Source organism: Sinocyclocheilus grahami, unplaced genomic scaffold (genome assembly GCF_001515645.1).
Source record: "Sinocyclocheilus grahami isolate Dianchi unplaced genomic scaffold, SAMN03320097.WGS_v1.1 scaffold694.1, whole genome shotgun sequence".
NCBI classification, from domain to species: Eukaryota; Metazoa; Chordata; class Actinopteri; order Cypriniformes; family Cyprinidae; genus Sinocyclocheilus; species Sinocyclocheilus grahami.
In genome coordinates, this window is record NW_015505873.1 from 426,724 (window position 1) to 445,635 (window position 18,912).

The 18,912-nt window shown below is 36.8% G+C and overlaps 1 protein-coding gene across 1 annotated transcript in view; it reads left to right on the plus strand.

Moving 5' to 3' along the window:
- The first annotated feature begins 1,538 nt into the window (after nucleotides 1-1,538).
- The window catches only part of LOC107559656 (transcription factor RFX3-like), a 28,439-nt gene continuing 11,065 nt past the window's right edge, over nucleotides 1,539-18,912 (plus strand). The window contains exons 1-9 of the mRNA XM_016243554.1: nucleotides 1,539-1,795; nucleotides 2,226-2,317; nucleotides 3,814-4,063; nucleotides 9,111-9,185; nucleotides 11,160-11,341; nucleotides 13,407-13,526; nucleotides 17,339-17,463; nucleotides 17,553-17,791; nucleotides 17,931-17,938. Coding sequence (XP_016099040.1) covers nucleotides 1,646-1,795; nucleotides 2,226-2,317; nucleotides 3,814-4,063; nucleotides 9,111-9,185; nucleotides 11,160-11,341; nucleotides 13,407-13,526; nucleotides 17,339-17,463; nucleotides 17,553-17,791; nucleotides 17,931-17,938 — 1,241 coding nt within the window. The 5' untranslated portion in view covers nucleotides 1,539-1,645. The remainder of the gene's footprint in view (nucleotides 1,796-2,225; nucleotides 2,318-3,813; nucleotides 4,064-9,110; nucleotides 9,186-11,159; nucleotides 11,342-13,406; nucleotides 13,527-17,338; nucleotides 17,464-17,552; nucleotides 17,792-17,930; nucleotides 17,939-18,912) is intronic.

Genomic DNA, 18,912 nt, shown 5'->3' on the forward strand with positions numbered 1-18,912 from the left:
TCGAGCTGAAGGGATATGAAAAAAATATACAAGACAAACTAAAATATTTTGTTAATAAATTGTTGTTTTATAAAATTTTATAAAAATTTATTTAACAGTGTGCATCATCTTTTGAGTCAGATTCTTACATTTCATCAGTGAATTAGAATAATAAGACATTTGGGCTGTTACCGAGCAAATAATCAACAAAATTCATCTTTGCAATGCAGAGGAAACACAGAAGCGGCGTTTAGATGTATTTGCACACTGTTTAATGCAGGACATGAATAGAGCCTGACCGATATGGGTTTTTTGGGGGCCCGATGCCGATATTAGAGAGTAAAAAAGACGATACCGATATATCGGCCGATATTCTTTGTGTAGGCTATATTATAGTACAGCATATGATACTGTATATAGAATACAGTATATAGCCTACATAAACAGAACATAGTATATATATATATATTTTTTAAATAGGCTCTGAAATAGGGATGTAACGATTACCGGTTTGAAGATAAATCGTGATAAAATTCCCCACGGTTAGTAATACCGTTTCATCTTTTAATTATCATTAAAACCATATTAGATTACCGTGATTTGAACAACTCACAAAATACTGTCCAGCATAAAGCACAGTTTTCAGTAACAGTGTCATGTGCGCACAACACGCAGAGTAGTTTCTTTTTGAGTGAAAACAGGGCGGAAACAATACTGCTTTGTCCACGGAGGTTACGGGAAACAGCTCTAATTCAGCTTCTCTATAAGCGCCACCTAGTGTCAGAGAGTGGATTTACAGAGACCTAAATTTACATTCAGCCTGTGTGCAGTTTCTGTCTGGCCAAAAACGGACCGAATTTGCATGCCCTGCTGTCTATTTTGACCGGTTGATGAAAAACAGTGTGGATTCTACACATTTGAACTATTCAAAGTTATCTAGAATTATTTATGGAGCAGATAAAACGCATGTAATCATCTATTAATCAATTATTATTTTAAATTAACCCTTTTCTTTATTTAAAGGCTGAAATGTGAGGTTTACCTTTTTATGAAACTTTTTCCAAGCTTTATTTGAACATTTGCATGAGATATTTCAACATGCTATTAAACTGTTGTCAGTCAAGTTGCCGTTTAAAATCCAAACGTCATTGGTAATGTTATTGTTTTAGTGATTATGCAAACAAAAAGTCATTTTATGTATAACTTCCATCAGCGCTCCCAAAGCTTCACAGGCCTTTAACACTTTCTGGATCCACATGTCACTCGCTAGCATTAGGCAGGTTTCATTTATACGCGGTTAGTGTTGATGATCGCATTGTTTTTCATATGCACATGCTTACATAAGAGAGCGCTGGTTTCTGCGTCTTCCTGGTCTGTGTTTTTGATCAGCACTTTCTAGACTCATTCAGGAGATGCGTAATAGCGCCCCCTAGCTTTTAACAGTGAAAACACAGAAAATTCTGTGTTTGGCAGGAAAGCATCGTCTCTTAATGGAAAATTCTGTGTTTGGTGGGGAAAGAGTTAATCAGGAAGTGCTTTATTCTCAGATGTTTTATCCGATATTCGAATTTTGCGCATCGGTTTAATTCATAACTTTGGAAGGAAACTTATTACGAGTGCTCAAACCTCTAGCACTAAGTGTTAAAGTTAGGTCATGCATTTATGAATGATGGTGATTTTGTGTCTCCAAGGCGCCATGCAGACCCCAGAGGCAGGCGCTGACTCCACGTCCAATGTGCCGCTCCAGACCAGCGTGCCTGTGCCGTCTGCGGTCAGTGCCCAGCAGGTGGCGTCTCAGGTGCCAGTCCAGCAACAGGTGAGGCAGCCCAGATGAGTCTAAAAGCTATTATAGTTCAGCCAAAAATTAAAATCGGCTGAAAATGTGCTCACCCTCAGGCCTTCCAAGATGTGGATTAGTTTGTTTGGAAAGTTTTTTTATTTTTTATTTTTTTGCTATTAGGGCAAATGGGAATGTAAAAACTATATTTGTTGTAGTACATTTACCGTTATAGAACTTTATCTAGCTATGATGACTTCAGCTTCTGAGAGCCATGGGAATGTGAAAAAGGTCTATTACTATATGTGTTTTTCTGCTTGGATCTTGATGAAAGCATAGTAAATGTAATACACTGCTGTTTGCTTTACTATCATCTTGCAAAGCTGCTACTGAAGCCACTTATTTATATATTCTCCCGTCTTTATGGAGGAGTGAGTCACTCTCGGTGTAATTGTGTCGTGTGTTTCAGGCGCAGACTGTTCAACAGGTCCAGCATGTGTATCAAGCACAGGTGCAGTACGTTCAGGAGGAAAACAACAGCGTTTACACCAACGGAACCATGTGAGTGTGTTTATGAGCCGTGAATACGTACATGCTCCCTGATGTGATTTCTGAAATGCTTGTCAGAGCCGTGGCTTTGTAATTAGCACACATGCTGATAAGTGCTTTAGGTCACCATTAAAATGGTGCAAAATGCAGAATTAGTCTCTCATACTGCCATATATATATATATATATATATATATATAAAAACAAGGGTTACATGTCGGGCTGGGTGATATGGCAAAAAAAAATCTCAAATTGTTTTTTTTTCGTAACGTTTGACCGATTCTCGATTTTTAACTAGTCAACTTGAAAATGTAACTACAACATGATTCAAGTAACTTTTTCTTTATAAACCCTCTAGTTAAAGAAAATTATATTCCGAGTGCAGCACACGTGAAGCTGTCAACATGATGTAAATGTTAAACGAATCACTTTTTAAATATCTTTGCAGAAAAGATGCATGACCTACAACTACATCTTGTACAAACTTGTCTTATACATATTATATGTTCAGAAATAATACGAGGAAAATGCTTTAAAACTAATTCTCAAAAGTCAAGGTAATTCAAAATGAAAAATTTATAACACCAGCAGACTATTATTAACTATAAATGTTCTGTAAAACAATGAACAGCAGCTTTCAGTCATCAGTCACCTTGATGCAAACATGAAATATCAGACATACAGCAGTAGTTCTTTACAGGTTTTTTTTTTTCGATTGCGCTGCTTTTCCATTGTTTTTCCGTGAAACATGGACGTGTTTGACTCTTGCGCTCGTGTCTCTTGCATGAAACGGCTTTCTAACAACACCCCGCTCAAGTTAAAAGAAGTTCACTCCCATCTTCTTGCATTTTTTCCTCTTCCACTGCCGTGTCGCAAAAATAAAAGTCACGTGATTGTGTTCAGCAGCAAACTGATTTAGCGCACTCCAGCTCAGCCCTGTCACTGAAACACGCTGCCTCTGAGAGACTCAAGCATCAGTGTGAGAATTGTGTTCGGCCACCTGGAAATGACCACAAGTATCCATGAGTGGCCAGCGTATGATGGACGAGAGCACTCTGGGATCGTGTGCTTTTTACAGAAGACGCAAAAAAGCACTTCCAGACGTTCACCCTGACCGCGGGTCACCTGAAACTCTCCTAAGTGCTTCTCTCTGCTTTCTCTCTCAGTAACATTCAGATCGCTCATATTTAGAAATTCACTCCGCAAGAGGCTAAGATCTTTTAAATGGGCTATTATAAATAAAATGCCATCAGCCGAATAGAGAAAGCACATATCAGAATGGCAATCAAAAGCAATGTTCTCTATAAAATAGTTATGCTTTGGTGATTTCTGTATCCATGGAAACAGCACTCTCACCTGAAGCTGAAAGGATGCGAACCCATCAAGACAAGACTTATCATGTTTCTCGAGTCAATTAAAGAAACCGTGTGCGCTGATATAATGTAAGAACTCATTTGAGTGAAAACCCAGCTGGCAGCCGTATCTCAAGTGCTCTTGTTTTGTCGGCAGACGGCCGTATTCATACTCCGAGCCGCAGCTGTACAACCAGAACAGCGGCGGGAACTACTTCGATACGCAGGGCAGCTCGGCTCAGGTGAGCACTCACAGTATGGCCAACAACGGGAACGGCGTCCTGGCCATGGGGCTGTCAGGAGGCCAGATCATCAGCAGCTCAGGAGCGTATCTGATTGGAGGAAACTCCATGGATGGCTCCGCCCCTCACAGCGCGGCTCAGGCCACTAGAGCCTCCCCCGCCACGGTGAGCTCCAATCACAGACGCACACAACTGAGTGTTCAAAAACATGCTGTACTTCCTCTGATCTGTGACCCTGGAGCACAAAACCAGTCATAAGTAGCACGGGTATATTTGTCGCAATAGCCAAAAATACATTGTATGGGTCAGAATTATAAATTTTTCTTTTATGCCAAAAATCATTAGGATATTACGTAAAGATCATGTTCCATGAAGATATTTTGTACATTTCCTACCGTAAATATATCTAAACTTAATGTTTGATTAGTAATATGCATTGCTAAGAACTTCATTTGAACAACTTTAAAGATGATTTTCTGAATATTTAGATTTTTTTGCACCCTCAGATTCCAGATTTTCAAATAGTTGCATCTCAGCCAAATATTGTCCGATCCTAACTTATTTATTCAGCTTTCAGGTGATCTAAAAATCTCAATTTCACAAAATTGACCCGACTGGTTTTGTGGTCCAGGGTCACACATGTGCTTGGAACGATTAAAGACATTTAATAATTTTTCTTAGAAATTAAAGGGTTAGTTCACCCAAAAATGAAAATTAGCCCATGATTTACTCGCCCTCGAGGCATCCTAGGTGTATATGACTTTCTTCTTTCAGACGAATCCAGTCGGAGTTATATTAAAAATTGTCCTTGCTCTTCCAAGCTTTATAATGGCAGTGAATGGGTGTTTTTTGTTCAACAGTCCAAAAGAAGTCAAATAAAGTGCATCCATTCATAATAAAACGTGCCTTGCATGGCTCCGGGGGGTGAAAAAAGGCCACCTGTAGCGAATCGATGAATCCGTCGGAATGGCTTCGGTGTACAACAGTTAGCGGAAGTGATAGAAAAGTGTTTATAACATTTTAAATATGGATTTTTTTTTTTTACAAAAACGCATTGATTTGCTACAGGAGGCCTTTATTCACCCACCGGAGCCATGCGAGGCATGTTTTATTATGGATGGATTTTACTTCTTTTGGACTGTTGAACAAAAAACACCCATTCACTACCATTATAAAGCTTGGAAGAGCCAGGACAATTTTTAATATAACAACCAATTGGATTTGTCGGAAAGGAGAAAATCATATGTGACCCTGGACCACAAAACCAGTCATAAGGGTCAATTTTTCGAAATTGAGATTTATGCATCATCTGAAAGCTGAATAAATAATCTTTCCATTGATGTATGGTTTGTTAGGATCGGCAATATTTGGCCGAGATACAACTATTTGAAAATCTGGAATCTGAGGGTGCAAAAAAATCTAAATATTGAGAAAATCATCTTTAAAGTTGTCCAAATTAAGTACTTAGCAATGCATATTACTAATCAAACATTATGTTTTGATATATATTTACGGTAGGAAACATGATCTTTACTTAATATCCTAATGATTTCTGGCATAAAAAAAAAAAGTGATAAAAAAGCGACCCATACAATGTTTTTTTGGCTATTGCTACAAATGTACCCCAGCGACTTAAGTGTTCAAAAACATGCTTTTGTGCTCCAGGGTCACATATACACCGAGGATGCCTTGAGGGTGAGTAAATCATGGGATAATTTTCACTTTTGGGTGATCTAACCCTTTAAGGGCTCATCATTTTCTGGGCCGTTTTTAATGAGAGACATCTATGAGACCCGAAAACACACTTCAGAATCAAATTAATTGTCAATCTGAACAATTGTGAGCCGTGCTGGCAGAATGAGTGTGAATGTGTGCAGGCTAATTTTGAGCTACATGCAAAAAAGGTGAAAAATATTGAATTTGAGGTTTTCACAAAAATGAGTTAATTAAGCCCTCGTCTAGCGATCCCAATGCTCCAAAATAGTAATTAAACATCTAAAATGATCTGTATTTGTGCTCTGCTTCTCAGCAGTGCGCGATCCCGATAAATATACACAGAATTAGAGTATTTAAGTGTTCACACAACATAATCGGTTAGGTCTTAAGTGAACGTTTGGGGAAAAACATTGGATGTGTGACATGATATTAGATCCGTGCATACAGTAAGTAGGTCTTAATATACACAGTCCGTCTGTCTCATTGAGGTTAATCTAACAATAAAAGACTTTTGTAGTTTTAATGATCAATTTATTTGTAATGAACACACTGAAGAGATTTTTGCATTTGATTATTTGTTTTTCTTACTTGAATGCTTTTGTTTAGATGTAATTTGGAAAATGTAGTGCATTATTTGTTCTACTGCTTTTTTGCATATGCTCTTATTTATAATGACAAAGATGAAATAATAATAACTATATTGTGATTATTAATATAGTAATTATTAAGAAAAGAAGTGGAGGAAAAGATGCAACGTCGCTCGGGGGTTTTACTTTGGAACCTTCAGAAAACTTTTTAATTTGATTTTTCTCAGAATCGAGTTTGTTGACTCTGTCAACTTATTTCAACAAATCATACATCATTTTGAAGGTCTTTTAATGGAGAATGTGGAATTCATTTTGGACTCATTTTTCCAGCACAGATCACAAATATATATGCTGTTACCTATTAAAGTAAATCAACATATTTTGTGATAATGGGTCTGTTCCAAAATGCTGTGGGCTTTCTGCTACTGTGCTCTTAAAAAGAAATGTTCCAAAATTGGGATTTCACAGTGATGCCATAGAAGGACCATTTCTAGTTCCCAAATAACCTTTCAGTGATCAGTTCTCAAACTAACCTTTTTTTTCCTTGATGTGAAGAACCTTTGAATGATCTAAAGAATATTTTTCCACTGTAAAGACCTTTCGTCCAAAGGAAAGTTTCCATGGATCTTAAAGGTTCTTCATGGAACCATCAATGTCAATATTTTAGAGCGTTCCGTTGCACAAAAGGTTCTTTAGATTATTAAAATGCTCTTCACGTTCACTCCATGGGGTTCCTTCAAAGCCAATAATAACCTTAAGCAACATCTTAAAAGAACTGCATGCACATATATTAAATTTTTAATTCGATTGGACTGTTTACTATTTGTTTACTTTTCCGTATGTATAAATAAACAAATTTGCAAAACAAGGTAGCATATTTGATAAACGCATCTACCTTTTAGAGAAGCCTTTACATCGGGGACACTTATGTGAGGTCTTAAAATATCCCCTATGTAGGCAGCTTATTAGGTTTGGGAACGGAGCTAGGTGTCTACATTTAAAAATAAAGGGTAGTTTAATTGTGGAGCATCATTAAAGGGTATCTTTGACGATTTTCAGCCAGCTTTGTGTTGTTGCACTATTGTAAATGAACATAGACATAAAATGCATCCTTTTGTGAAAACCACAGATACTCAGACAGTCAGATCCAGTCTAGTACATCATGGGTGTAGAGGTTTTCCTACCTTTTTGGCAAAAGGAAACACCACAGTCCTTTATCTACAGTCATGTAGAACTGATTTCTATTGCACAGACAGACAAGTTTTATTAAAAGCCCGTCTTGGCAGCTGTGAATTACCTTTAATTTCTGACTAATTGGTCTCATTGTCAATGTAATGTTGCTCATGGAAAACTTTTTTTAGATGACCTTGGACTGTTTATAAACGCTATGCTCAGTTCTGAATGAAAGTTGACAAAAGCTGGATCATTATGACTATATCTGCGGTGCTGGGCTGTAGTGTGTGGTTTTGGTGGCTGGAATGCTTTATAGGGCTGGGTTTTGACACAAATTTCACGATTCGATTCTCATTCACAAGCTTGCGATTCGATTACCGATTCGATATAGATTATTTTGGATATATATCAGGTACAATACATGCCAAATTTTCAGTTGGTAGTATGATATTGAAGGTTAAAATTGACTGATTTTGTAAAAAATTACACTTAATGAAGCTTTTCAAAATAATAGTTACAATTACTTAATAATATTTCTACTTCAATTCGTGTCATAAAATCTTACTGGATTTATTCAAACATAAATTAAACATTGAAGAACAGTAAAATTTATAATGAATATGTTATATGGTGCATATATTTAGCTAAATGCTCCTCTCTTCAGTTTATTTTTCTATCTGATTAATGAGTTTATGGTCAAGAATATGTTTTTCTGAGGTAAATGTTACGGTACTTGACATTGTTTACAAGCCGTTATATTGACGTCTTTGCGCGGCTGAAACACTGATTGAGAGATTACATGAGACAGGATACAGATTGTAAATAATATTGAAGGTTAAAATGGACTGATTTGTTAAAATTACACTTAATGAAGTTTTTAAAATAATAAAGTTACAATTACATAATAATATTTCTACTTCAATTCGTGTCATAAAATCTTACTGGATTTATTCAAACATAAATTAAACATTGAAGAACAGTAAAATTTATAATGAATATGTTATATGGTGCATATATTTAGCTAAATGCTCCTCTCTTCAGTTTATTTTTCTATCTGATTAATGAGTTTATGGTCAAGAATATGTTTTTCTGAGGTAAATGTTACGGTACTTGACATTGTTTACAAGCCGTTATATTGACGTCTTTGCGCGGCTGAAACACTGATTGAGAGATTACATGAGACAGGATACAGATTGTAAAGTTGTACTCTTTCTTTTAACTTACCTTCGGATGTTTAGTCATGTTTATTTTGTGCTATAACTAGTAATAAAGCGGAGGAGATGATCAGTTCACGTCTGTTAAACTGAGGTGCTACAGCGATCTGTCACGCCACATTAAACGGCGCCAAAACGACATTTATTGTTTGAATACTGCAATACAATGGACAGAATTTGAAATCTGAGACTTTGTTTCATATTAAAAGTACCAAAGCACAATGCTTATTGCGATATATTGGATGGGAAGTGCCCTTCAACGTTCCGTCCATTAACTGAAAACAGGCTAGACTAATCGATTCTTGGGATTTAAGAATCGATATCGTTCCGTAAAAATGAGAATCGATTAATATCGAGATATCGATATTTTTTTACCCAGCCCTAATGCTTTAGTCGGGTCTATTTCTGCTGCTCATCTCTGGTGTCAGTGCAGCTTTCTGTCGCTACAGCCTTCATTTGATTTACTTTTCCCCCCCTTTTTGTTTTTGTTCTCCTTTATTCTTTTGCTCTTTGGTCTATCAGATTGAAATGGCGATTGAGACGCTCCAAAAGTCTGAAGGTTTGTCCAGTCAGAGAAGTTCGCTGCTCAACAGCCATGTAAGTTGTAAACCTGCACAGCTTTGCTTTGCACAATCTGCTTCGGTTTCTTTCTCACTCGCTTTCTCTCTTTCCTACACTGTGCCATTCAAAAGAGTCCCAATCAATTCAGAACATTTATTTGCATTCTTTACGTTTTAAATAAAGTAAATGTTTATTTCCAGATTTTCAGTGTGGACTTTTTAAATGGCATGGATATGCAAAGTTTATTTGTATTGTTCTTGCATGTGTATATACTTTCAGCATTTGCAATATTAACTGTTGTACTGTTAATGATGTTAAAAAGATGTTTAATGATTTGCTGAGGTTATCCACCTTTTTCCCGCGCCCCATGATGCTTTGCACAAATTATGGGAGTAACTTCCATTTAAACTGTGAACAATCATCAAGGTTCACTCTATGAACGCAGTAATAAGCATTTCAAAAACTGGGTACATTATTTTACTCACCCTTCAACCTTCGATCATTTAAAATTGTAAAAGCATTAACAAATTACTTTAAACACACCATGAATAACTCCTAAAGATCCTCCTTCTATCCGCAGCAATATTACGGATGTGTTAAATATCATTATAGAAATAACAATTACATTTAACAGCATCCATGTGAAAACAAACCTGGAAAGAGACGTGAGGATTTGGGGAGAAAAGGGAAAGATTCTCAGTGCATCCCAGGGAAATATTCATGGTTTATATCACAACTTAAATCAGGATGTACAGTATATGTTGCCTTTTTTCATTTACTTACAGCAGAATACAAAGGAAACGTGAAAATAATCCAGTGGGCTGAAAAGAGCTATTCTATAACTATTGTTGTTATATCACGTCACATTAAAGGGTTAGTTCACCCAAAAATGAAAATTAGGCTGTGTTTTACTCACCCCCGAGGCATCCTAGGTGTATATGACTTTCTTCTTTCAGACGAATCCAGTCGGAGTTATATTAAAAATGGTCTTTGATCTTTCAAGCTGTTTAATGGCACTCAGCGGGTGTTGCATGCTTCAGTCCAAAAGAAGTGAAATAAAAATCGCCCATCCATAAAAAAAAGTGTCTCACACGGCTCCGGGGGGTGAACAAAGGCCTTCTGTAGCGAATCGATGCGTTTTTTATTAGAAAAATATCCATATTCAAAACATAATAATCACTTTAATGTAGCTTGCGCTCACTGTTGTACACAGAAGCAGTTTCCATGAGTCTCGTGAAAACCAACGTTTGTTAACAAGAGCAAAGAAAGGAAAGTTTCCTTACTTTAGCAAAGGAAAACCAGTCTCCTCTTGGCTTATGCAACGCCGACCTCATACGTCATGCTCCCGGAGCTGCTTCTGTGTACAACAGTGAGCGCAAGCTAGATTCAATTGATTATTACGTTTTGAATACGGATATTTTTCTTACAAAAACGCATCGATTCGCTACCCCTCGGAGCCGTGTGAGACACTTTTTTTTTTTTTTAACTTCTTACAATTTTTATTTCACTTCTTTTGGACTGAAGCAATGCAACACCCGCTGAGCGCCATTAAACAGCTTGAAAGATCAAAGACCATTTTTAATATAACTCCGACTGGATTCGTCTGAAAGAAGAAAGTCATATACACCTAGGATGCCTCGGGGGGTGAGTAAAACGCAGCCTAATTTTCATTTTTGGGTGAACTAACCCTTTAATATATCAGACGTTATTCTCCTGACTTCTGAAAATAGAAAATGAATGAAAATGTACAGCCCATTCAGTCAGAATGACGGATAAGGATTGTTTGTAGTGCAATCTTATGATTTGAATAACCAGTCTTTTTGAGTGGAACTTCCCCAAACCCGAAGTGCCTCCCATAATTTAAAACACAGTAGGCTCGTTAGGAAAAAGGTGGACCACACCATTGTCATTCCAAATCTGTGATTTACTTTGCAACACAAGATGCATTTTTTTTTTTTTTTTTTTAAAGAAATGTGCACTTTATCTGATGAATGCAGCTGTTCTCCACAGCTGCAATGGCTCCTGGATAATTACGAGACAGCAGAGGGCGTGAGTCTGCCGCGCTCCACGCTCTACAGTCACTACCTGCGCCACTGTCAGGAGCAGAAACTGGACCCGGTCAATGCTGCGTCTTTTGGGAAGCTCATCCGCTCCATCTTCATGGGGCTGCGCACCCGCCGCTTGGGCACCCGGTAAAATCAGCCCCTCACACGCTCCGTTCTAGGGGTGTAACGGTTCACAAAATATTTCTGTTTTAAACCAAGAAGGTGTGAGCCAAAGGATATCACACAAGCAACATGCAAACTTTGAGTTTGAGAGTTACGCCGAGTCGATTCACTGTGCAGAAAGTGAAAGCGGAGTAATGACGCCACATTCTCTCTCAGAGACGACGAGAGATCAATCTACTTCAGCATATACTGATAACAGTATACACTGCCGGTCAAAAGTGTGGGATCAGTACGACTTGTAATGTGTTTTAAAGCAGTCTCTTCTGCTCATCAATGCTGCATTTATTTGATCAAAAATACAGAAAAAAAACAGTAATCTTGCAAAATGTTATTACAATATAAAATAATGGTTTCTATTTTAATATCCTTTAAAAAATTATTTATTTTTTTGATCAAAGCTGTATTTCCATCATCATTACTCCAGTATAAAGCATCACATGATCTTCAGAAATCATTCTAATATGCTGATTTATTATCAGAATTATCAATGCTGTGCTGCACAATATTTATTTTGGAAACTGCGATACTTTTTTCAGGATTCTTAGATGAGTAAAAAGTTAAAAAGAACAGCATTTATTCAAAATATAAATCTTTTCTAACAATATAAATCTTTGCTGTCACTTCTTTATCAATTTAACACATCCCCGCTGAATAGAAGTTTTAATTTCTTTCAAAAAAACGAAATAATAAAAATGTACTGACCCCAAACTTTTGAACTGTAGTGTATATTGTTAGAAAAGATTTCTATTTTAAATAAATGCTCTTCTTTTTAACTTTTTATTCATCAAAGATTCCTGAAAAAAGTATCACAGCTTCCAAAACAAATATGAAGCAGCAACAGTTTCCAGCTCTGATAATAAATCAGCATATGTGTCTTGCACTGAGGAGAGGCTTCCGTCGGGCCACTCTGCCATAAAGCCCCGACTGGTGGAGGGCTGCAGTGATGGTTGACTTTCTACAACTTTCTCCCATCTCCCGCCTGCATCTCTGGCGCTCAGCCACAGTGATCTTTGGGTTCTTCTTTACCTCTCTCACCAAGGCTCTTCTCCCCCGATAGCTCAGTTTGGCCGGACGGCCAGCTCTAGGAAGGGTTCTGGTCGTCCCAAACGTCTTCCATTTAAGGATTATGGAGGCCACTGTGCTCTTAGGAACCTTAAGTGCAGCAGACATTTTTTTGTAACCTTGGCCAGATCTGTGCTTTGCCACAATTCTGTCTCTGAGCTCTTCGGGCAGTTCCTTTGACCTCATGATTCTCTTTTGCTCTGACATGCACTGTGAGCTGTAATGTCTTATATAGACAGGTGTGTGGCTTTGCTAATCAAGTCCAATCAGTATAATCACACACAGCTGGACTCAAATGAAGGTGTAGAACCATCTCAAGGATGATCAGAAGAAATGGACAGCACCTGAGTTAAATATATGAGTGTCACAGCAAAGGGTCTGAATACTTAGGACCATGTGATATTTCAGTTTTTCTTTTTTAATAAATCTGCAAAAATGTCAACAATTCTGTGTTTTTCTGTCAATATGGAGTGCTGTGTGTACATTAATGAGGGAAAAAAAATAACTTAAATGATTTTAGCAAATGGCTGCAATATAACAGTGAAAAATTTAAGGGCGTCTGAATACTTTCCGTACCCACTGTATATTAAAATCGAAAAATGTTATTTTACATCATAATAATATTTCACAATATTAAATTGTTTCCTGTATTCTTGATCTAATAAATGCAGCTTTGATGAGCAGAAGAGACTCCTGTAAAAACATTAAAAATCATTCTGATCCCAAACTTTTGACCGGTAGTGTATAGCTAACGGTTTTCATTTATTCCCTTAATATTTCATTATATTTCACACACTTTAAGCCCTTTTATTTTCCCCCGAATCGTTTGGTTTGTAATGCGTACCGAACCGAAAGCCTCGTACCGAACGGTTCAATACGTGTATCGTTACACCCCAACTCAGTCCTGTTCTGTGCTCTCCACAGCTGCATTTATTCACAACGGTCTCATTTCCCACCTTGATTTTAGAGGGAACTCTAAGTATCACTATTACGGGATTCGCGTGAAGCCGGACTCTCCTCTGAACCGGTTGCAGGAGGACATGCAGTACATGGCACTGAGACAGCAGCCCGTCCAACAGAAGCAGAGGTACAAGCGTCTCAGTCGGACCGCACGAAAGAGATCTGTAGCGCTGTTCTCACGAGTATCAAATGTATACGGATCAAAGACGTTAAGATGTCCGCATAAAATCACTTTTGTAAATTTCTTTTGATGTCCATGGAAAGCACATTAAATGTAAGTAAAGTGTCTACTTTTAAGGTTTCAAATAAGTTTTTGGAGAATAAAATGTCAATTTGGTTGAAATAATGTTATATTGTCATTCAGTGTAACACAATATTTATGTAAAAATAAAAAATAAATGCTTATTCTGATGTGTACATATTAAAATATATACAAGAATAAGGGAGCATATTAAATTTGATTGTGTTTTAAATGAGTAAAAAATTCTTACTGACAAATGGGCAAAAGCTAGGATAGTGGCAAATTTAAAAAAAAAAGTAAAATAACTACTAATTAGTATTTGGGGTGACTAAAAAACACCTGAATAAGATTCTCTGGTCTGATGAGACCAAGATATAACTTTTTGGCCTTAATTCTAAGCGGTATGTGTGGAGAAAACCAGGCACTGCTCATCACCTGTCCAATACAGTCCCAACAGTGAAGCATGGTGGTGGCAGCATCATGCTGTGGGGGTGTTTTTCAGCTGCAGGGACAGGACGACTGGTTGCAATCGAGGGAAAGATGAATGCGGCCAAGTACAGGGTTATCCTGGACGAAAACTTTCTCCAGAGTGCTCAGGACCTCAGACTGGGCCGAAGGTTTATCTTCCAACAAGACAATGACCCTAAGCACACAGCTAAAATAATGAAGGAGTGGCTTCACAACAACTCTGTGACTGTTCTTGAATGGCCCAGCCAGAGCCCTGACTTAAACCCAATTGAGCATCTCTGGAGAGACCTAAAAATGGCTGTCCACCAATGTTTACCATCCAACCTGACAGAACTGGAGAGGCTCTGCAAGGAGGAATGGCAGAGGATTCCCAAATCCAGGTGTGAAAAACTTGTTGCCTCTTTCCCAAAAAGACTCATGGCTGTATTCGATCAAAAGGGTGCTTCTACTAAATACTGAGCAAAGGGTCTGAATATTTAGGACCATGTGATATTTCAGTTTTTCTTTTTTAATAAATCTGCAAAAATGTCAACAATTCTGTGTTTTTCTGTCAATATGGGGTGCTGTGTGTACATTAATGAGGGAAAAAAAATAACTTAAATGATTTTAGCAAATGGCTGCAATATAACAGTGAAAAATTTAAGGGCGTCTGAATACTTTCCGTACCCACTGTATATTAAAATCGAAAAATGTTATTTTACATCATAATAATATTTCACAATATTAAATTGTTTCCTGTATTCTTGATCTAATAAATGCAGCTTTGATGAGCAGAAGAGACTCCTGTAAAAACATTAAAAATCATTCTGATCCCAAACTTTTGACCGGTAGTGTATAGCTAACGGTTTTCATTTATTCCCTTAATATTTCATTATATTTCACACACTTTAAGCCCTTTTATTTTCCCCCGAATCGTTTGGTTTGTAATGCGTACCGAACCGAAAGCCTCGTACCGAACGGTTCAATACGTGTATCGTTACACCCCAACTCAGTCCTGTTCTGTGCTCTCCACAGCTGCATTTATTCACAACGGTCTCATTTCCCACCTTGATTTTAGAGGGAACTCTAAGTATCACTATTACGGGATTCGCGTGAAGCCGGACTCTCCTCTGAACCGGTTGCAGGAGGACATGCAGTACATGGCACTGAGACAGCAGCCCGTCCAACAGAAGCAGAGGTACAAGCGTCTCAGTCGGACCGCACGAAAGAGATCTGTAGCGCTGTTCTCACGAGTATCAAATGTATACGGATCAAAGACGTTAAGATGTCCGCATAAAATCACTTTTGTAAATTTCTTTTGATGTCCATGGAAAGCACATTAAATGTAAGTAAAGTGTCTACTTTTAAGGTTTCAAATAAGTTTTTGGAGAATAAAATGTCAATTTGGTTGAAATAATGTTATATTGTCATTCAGTGTAACACAATATTTATGTAAAAATAAAAAATAAATGCTTATTCTGATGTGTACATATTAAAATATATACAAGAATAAGGGAGCATATTAAATTTGATTGTGTTTTAAATGAGTAAAAAATTCTTACTGACAAATGGGCAAAAGCTAGGATAGTGGCAAATTTAAAAAAAAAAGTAAAATAACTACTAATTAGTATTTGGGGTGAAAGTAATTAGTCTTTTAATGTGTCATAAATTGATTTATGTTGTAAATATGCCTGACAAGATTGTTACATTGAATGACATTTTAGTGGGTCTCTTCGGTAAATCAGGGAAAAATTTATATTTATTTTTTGCTCAGAAAAACAAAATTGCAATTAACAGAAAACAGATTTTTTTTTGGGGGGGGGGCAAAACAACAACAATTTAAAGCAGTATTACACTTATTGTTTTTAAATCTTAAACCCTTTTTCGTCTTTGACCCATACCTTAAATGCAATGCAAGTCGCTTTGGATGAAAGCATCTGCCAGTTGCATAAATGTGGGGCCGTATGATTTCTGCAAAGCGGAAAATGCGGACAGAATCGTGGAATCCAGTCATAAAAATGGAATGTACTATATAACGCGGAATGGCACAGAATTTGCCCAATTTTGGACGGGAAAATCAAAACTAAATCAAAACACGATATGGACTAGTGTCTGTGAATATGAAGTCATAAAAATACAACTTAATTATGAATCCTGCATGTCTCTGTGTGAATTTATGGCACAGACGCGCGGTTTCGTTTACGACACGAATACTGACGCACGCGTGACGCTCGCGGTGTTTTCAGCCTTCAATATATGAGTACATGAACACATGAACATGATCTGCTCCAAGTCACTTCATGAGCATTTTACCATTTCTTTTGAGTAAAACTATCTTCATATAAAACATAAAGGCCTTCACAGCATCCTGTCAAAATAAAAGTTTGGTTTAACTTGAAGAAACGGTGACAAAAATATTGCTTAATGTAATGATAGTACTGCTACTAAAAAAACATTATTTTTAAAGGAATATTTACCAGTTACCAATTTATTTAGCAGGAAAATGTAAGTACACAACACTGTATTTCTGGGGAGAAAAAGTAAAAAAACTAATTTGGTAACACTTTATTTTAGGGTCTCTTAACTAGTTGCTTATTAACATGCATATTACTAGAATATTAGCCATTTATTAGTAGTAATTAAGCACTTATTAATGCCTTATTCTGCATGACCTTATTCTACATCCCTAATCCTATCCAATACCTAAACTTAACAACTACCTTACTAACTATTAATAAGCAGCAAATTAGGAGTTTATTGATGGAAAAGTCGTAGTTAATAGTGAATAAGTGTTCCCTATTCTAAAGTGTTACCACTAATTTTATAACATCAATTAAATAGTGATGCTTTTGATTATTGATAGTTAATGAAACCATTCAAATTGAATCCAGAAAATTAATGGAAAACAGAATTTGGTCAAAAACTGCTTTTGAGAAAAAAAATAAAACGTATTTCCTAGGGTCTTCATTTTATTTTTGTTAAACTTTTAATAAATTGCTGCTTAATATTGTAAGTTTCATGATTTCAGTTAATGTTAATAATATTAATACAATTTTATTTAACCATTAAAACGGAGTCTAGAAAAATTAAAACCGAAAAAAAATATTTTAAAAAACCCGGAATCCAGAAAAATTAAAAGAGAAAAAATGGAATTTGGGGAAAAAATAAAACCGATTACATAGGGCCCTATAAATGTAAATGGAGCGCCTAAGTTTTGGAACAGGGCTCATCTCTTATCGTCTCTTCTCTAGATTCAAGCCAGTACCGAAGATGGATGGCGTTTCAGGGGAGAACTTCTCCGCCGGGGGGCAGCACACACCCAGCGCTGCAGAGCAGACGTTCATCGCTCAAAGCCAGCACCATCAGCAGTTCCTCGGTAAACATAACGCAGAAATCGCTGGAGACGGTTAGTGCACATTCGTGCTATAGAAGAGCTTTTCTGAATGTCCCCATATGCCCCATTAGACGGGTCCAGAGCTCTGCCAGAGTTCGCTGAACTTGACCTCGGAGAGCCTGTGGAAGGCGTCGAACCAGAGGACATCAAAGCCCTTCAGACGCTGTACAGAGAGCACTGCGAGGTCAGTCGTTTAGAACATCGTTACGCTCCAATAGACCTTTATCACATCCGGCTCCGATTAGTATACTCTCAGGAAAAAAGGTTCAAAAGTTGTCACTGGGGCAGTACCTTTTCAAAAGGCACACCTTTGTACCTAGAGTCCATATTGGTACCTTAAAGGTACACATTAGTACCTAAGGTGTACATATTAGTACCTAAAAGGTACAAAAGTGTAGCTTTTGAAAAGGTACTGCACCAGTGACCGCTTTTGTACCTTTTTTTCTTAGAGTGTAACGTAAAGGAATTTCCACTTGCATTATTACCAATGTACAGACGCCAGTTTTGTGAATAAAATCAAACTAATTTAGTTGGACGTAGCAATAAAGGTCAAAATTTGAAACGGTTTATATATACTGATGCCCTACCATGCATGTCATTCTTCATTTTAATGTGTAACATTATCTGATCGTCCATGTGACATTAATGAATAGGCAGCACATTGCTCAAGTTACTCCCAGAGGAATAACCGGGCTGATTTTAATGCATTTTTAATATTATTTTGTTTATTCTTGCAATATATTTATTGTGATTAACCTCCCGTTTTTGTATACAATATAATGCCGTTCAATCATTGCACTCAATTACGCATGATATGACTCATTATTAAGATGAATAATCCTGAATGGGCTGGAAATATTCGTTTATTTGACTTTTAACTTAACTTTAATTTAATGTAATTATTGAGGATTGCATTGTAAAGTAAGTGCATGAAATATGTAAGCATTACTGTTTAATGCAATATGTCTTTAATTTAATAATCTAAAACAGTCTTTAGTCATAATTAATATTTTAAGATTTTGTTAATTTAAATGCTCTTTAATGTGATGTGCTGTTTGTGTTGTTTTGTAATAAAATAAGACTCTTAAGTATATAAATATACAGTATGGCTTGTGCGCTCCCCTTTAAGTCACCAAATATACATCGGAAATTCGTTTGACCGATGCTCGATTTATTTATTTTTCTTCTTCTTTTCTTTCTAGAACATTTGACCGATTCTCTATTATTTTTTCTTCCTCTTTTCTTTCTAGAACGTTTGACCGATTCTCGTTTTTTTTCTTCTTTTCTTTCTAGAACGTTTGACAGATTCTTTTTTTTTTCTTCTTTTCTTTCTAGAACGTTTGACCGATTCTCGTTTTTTCTTCTTTTCTTTCTAGAACGTTTGACCGATTCTCGTTTTTTCTTCTTCTTTTCTTTCTAGAATGTTTGACC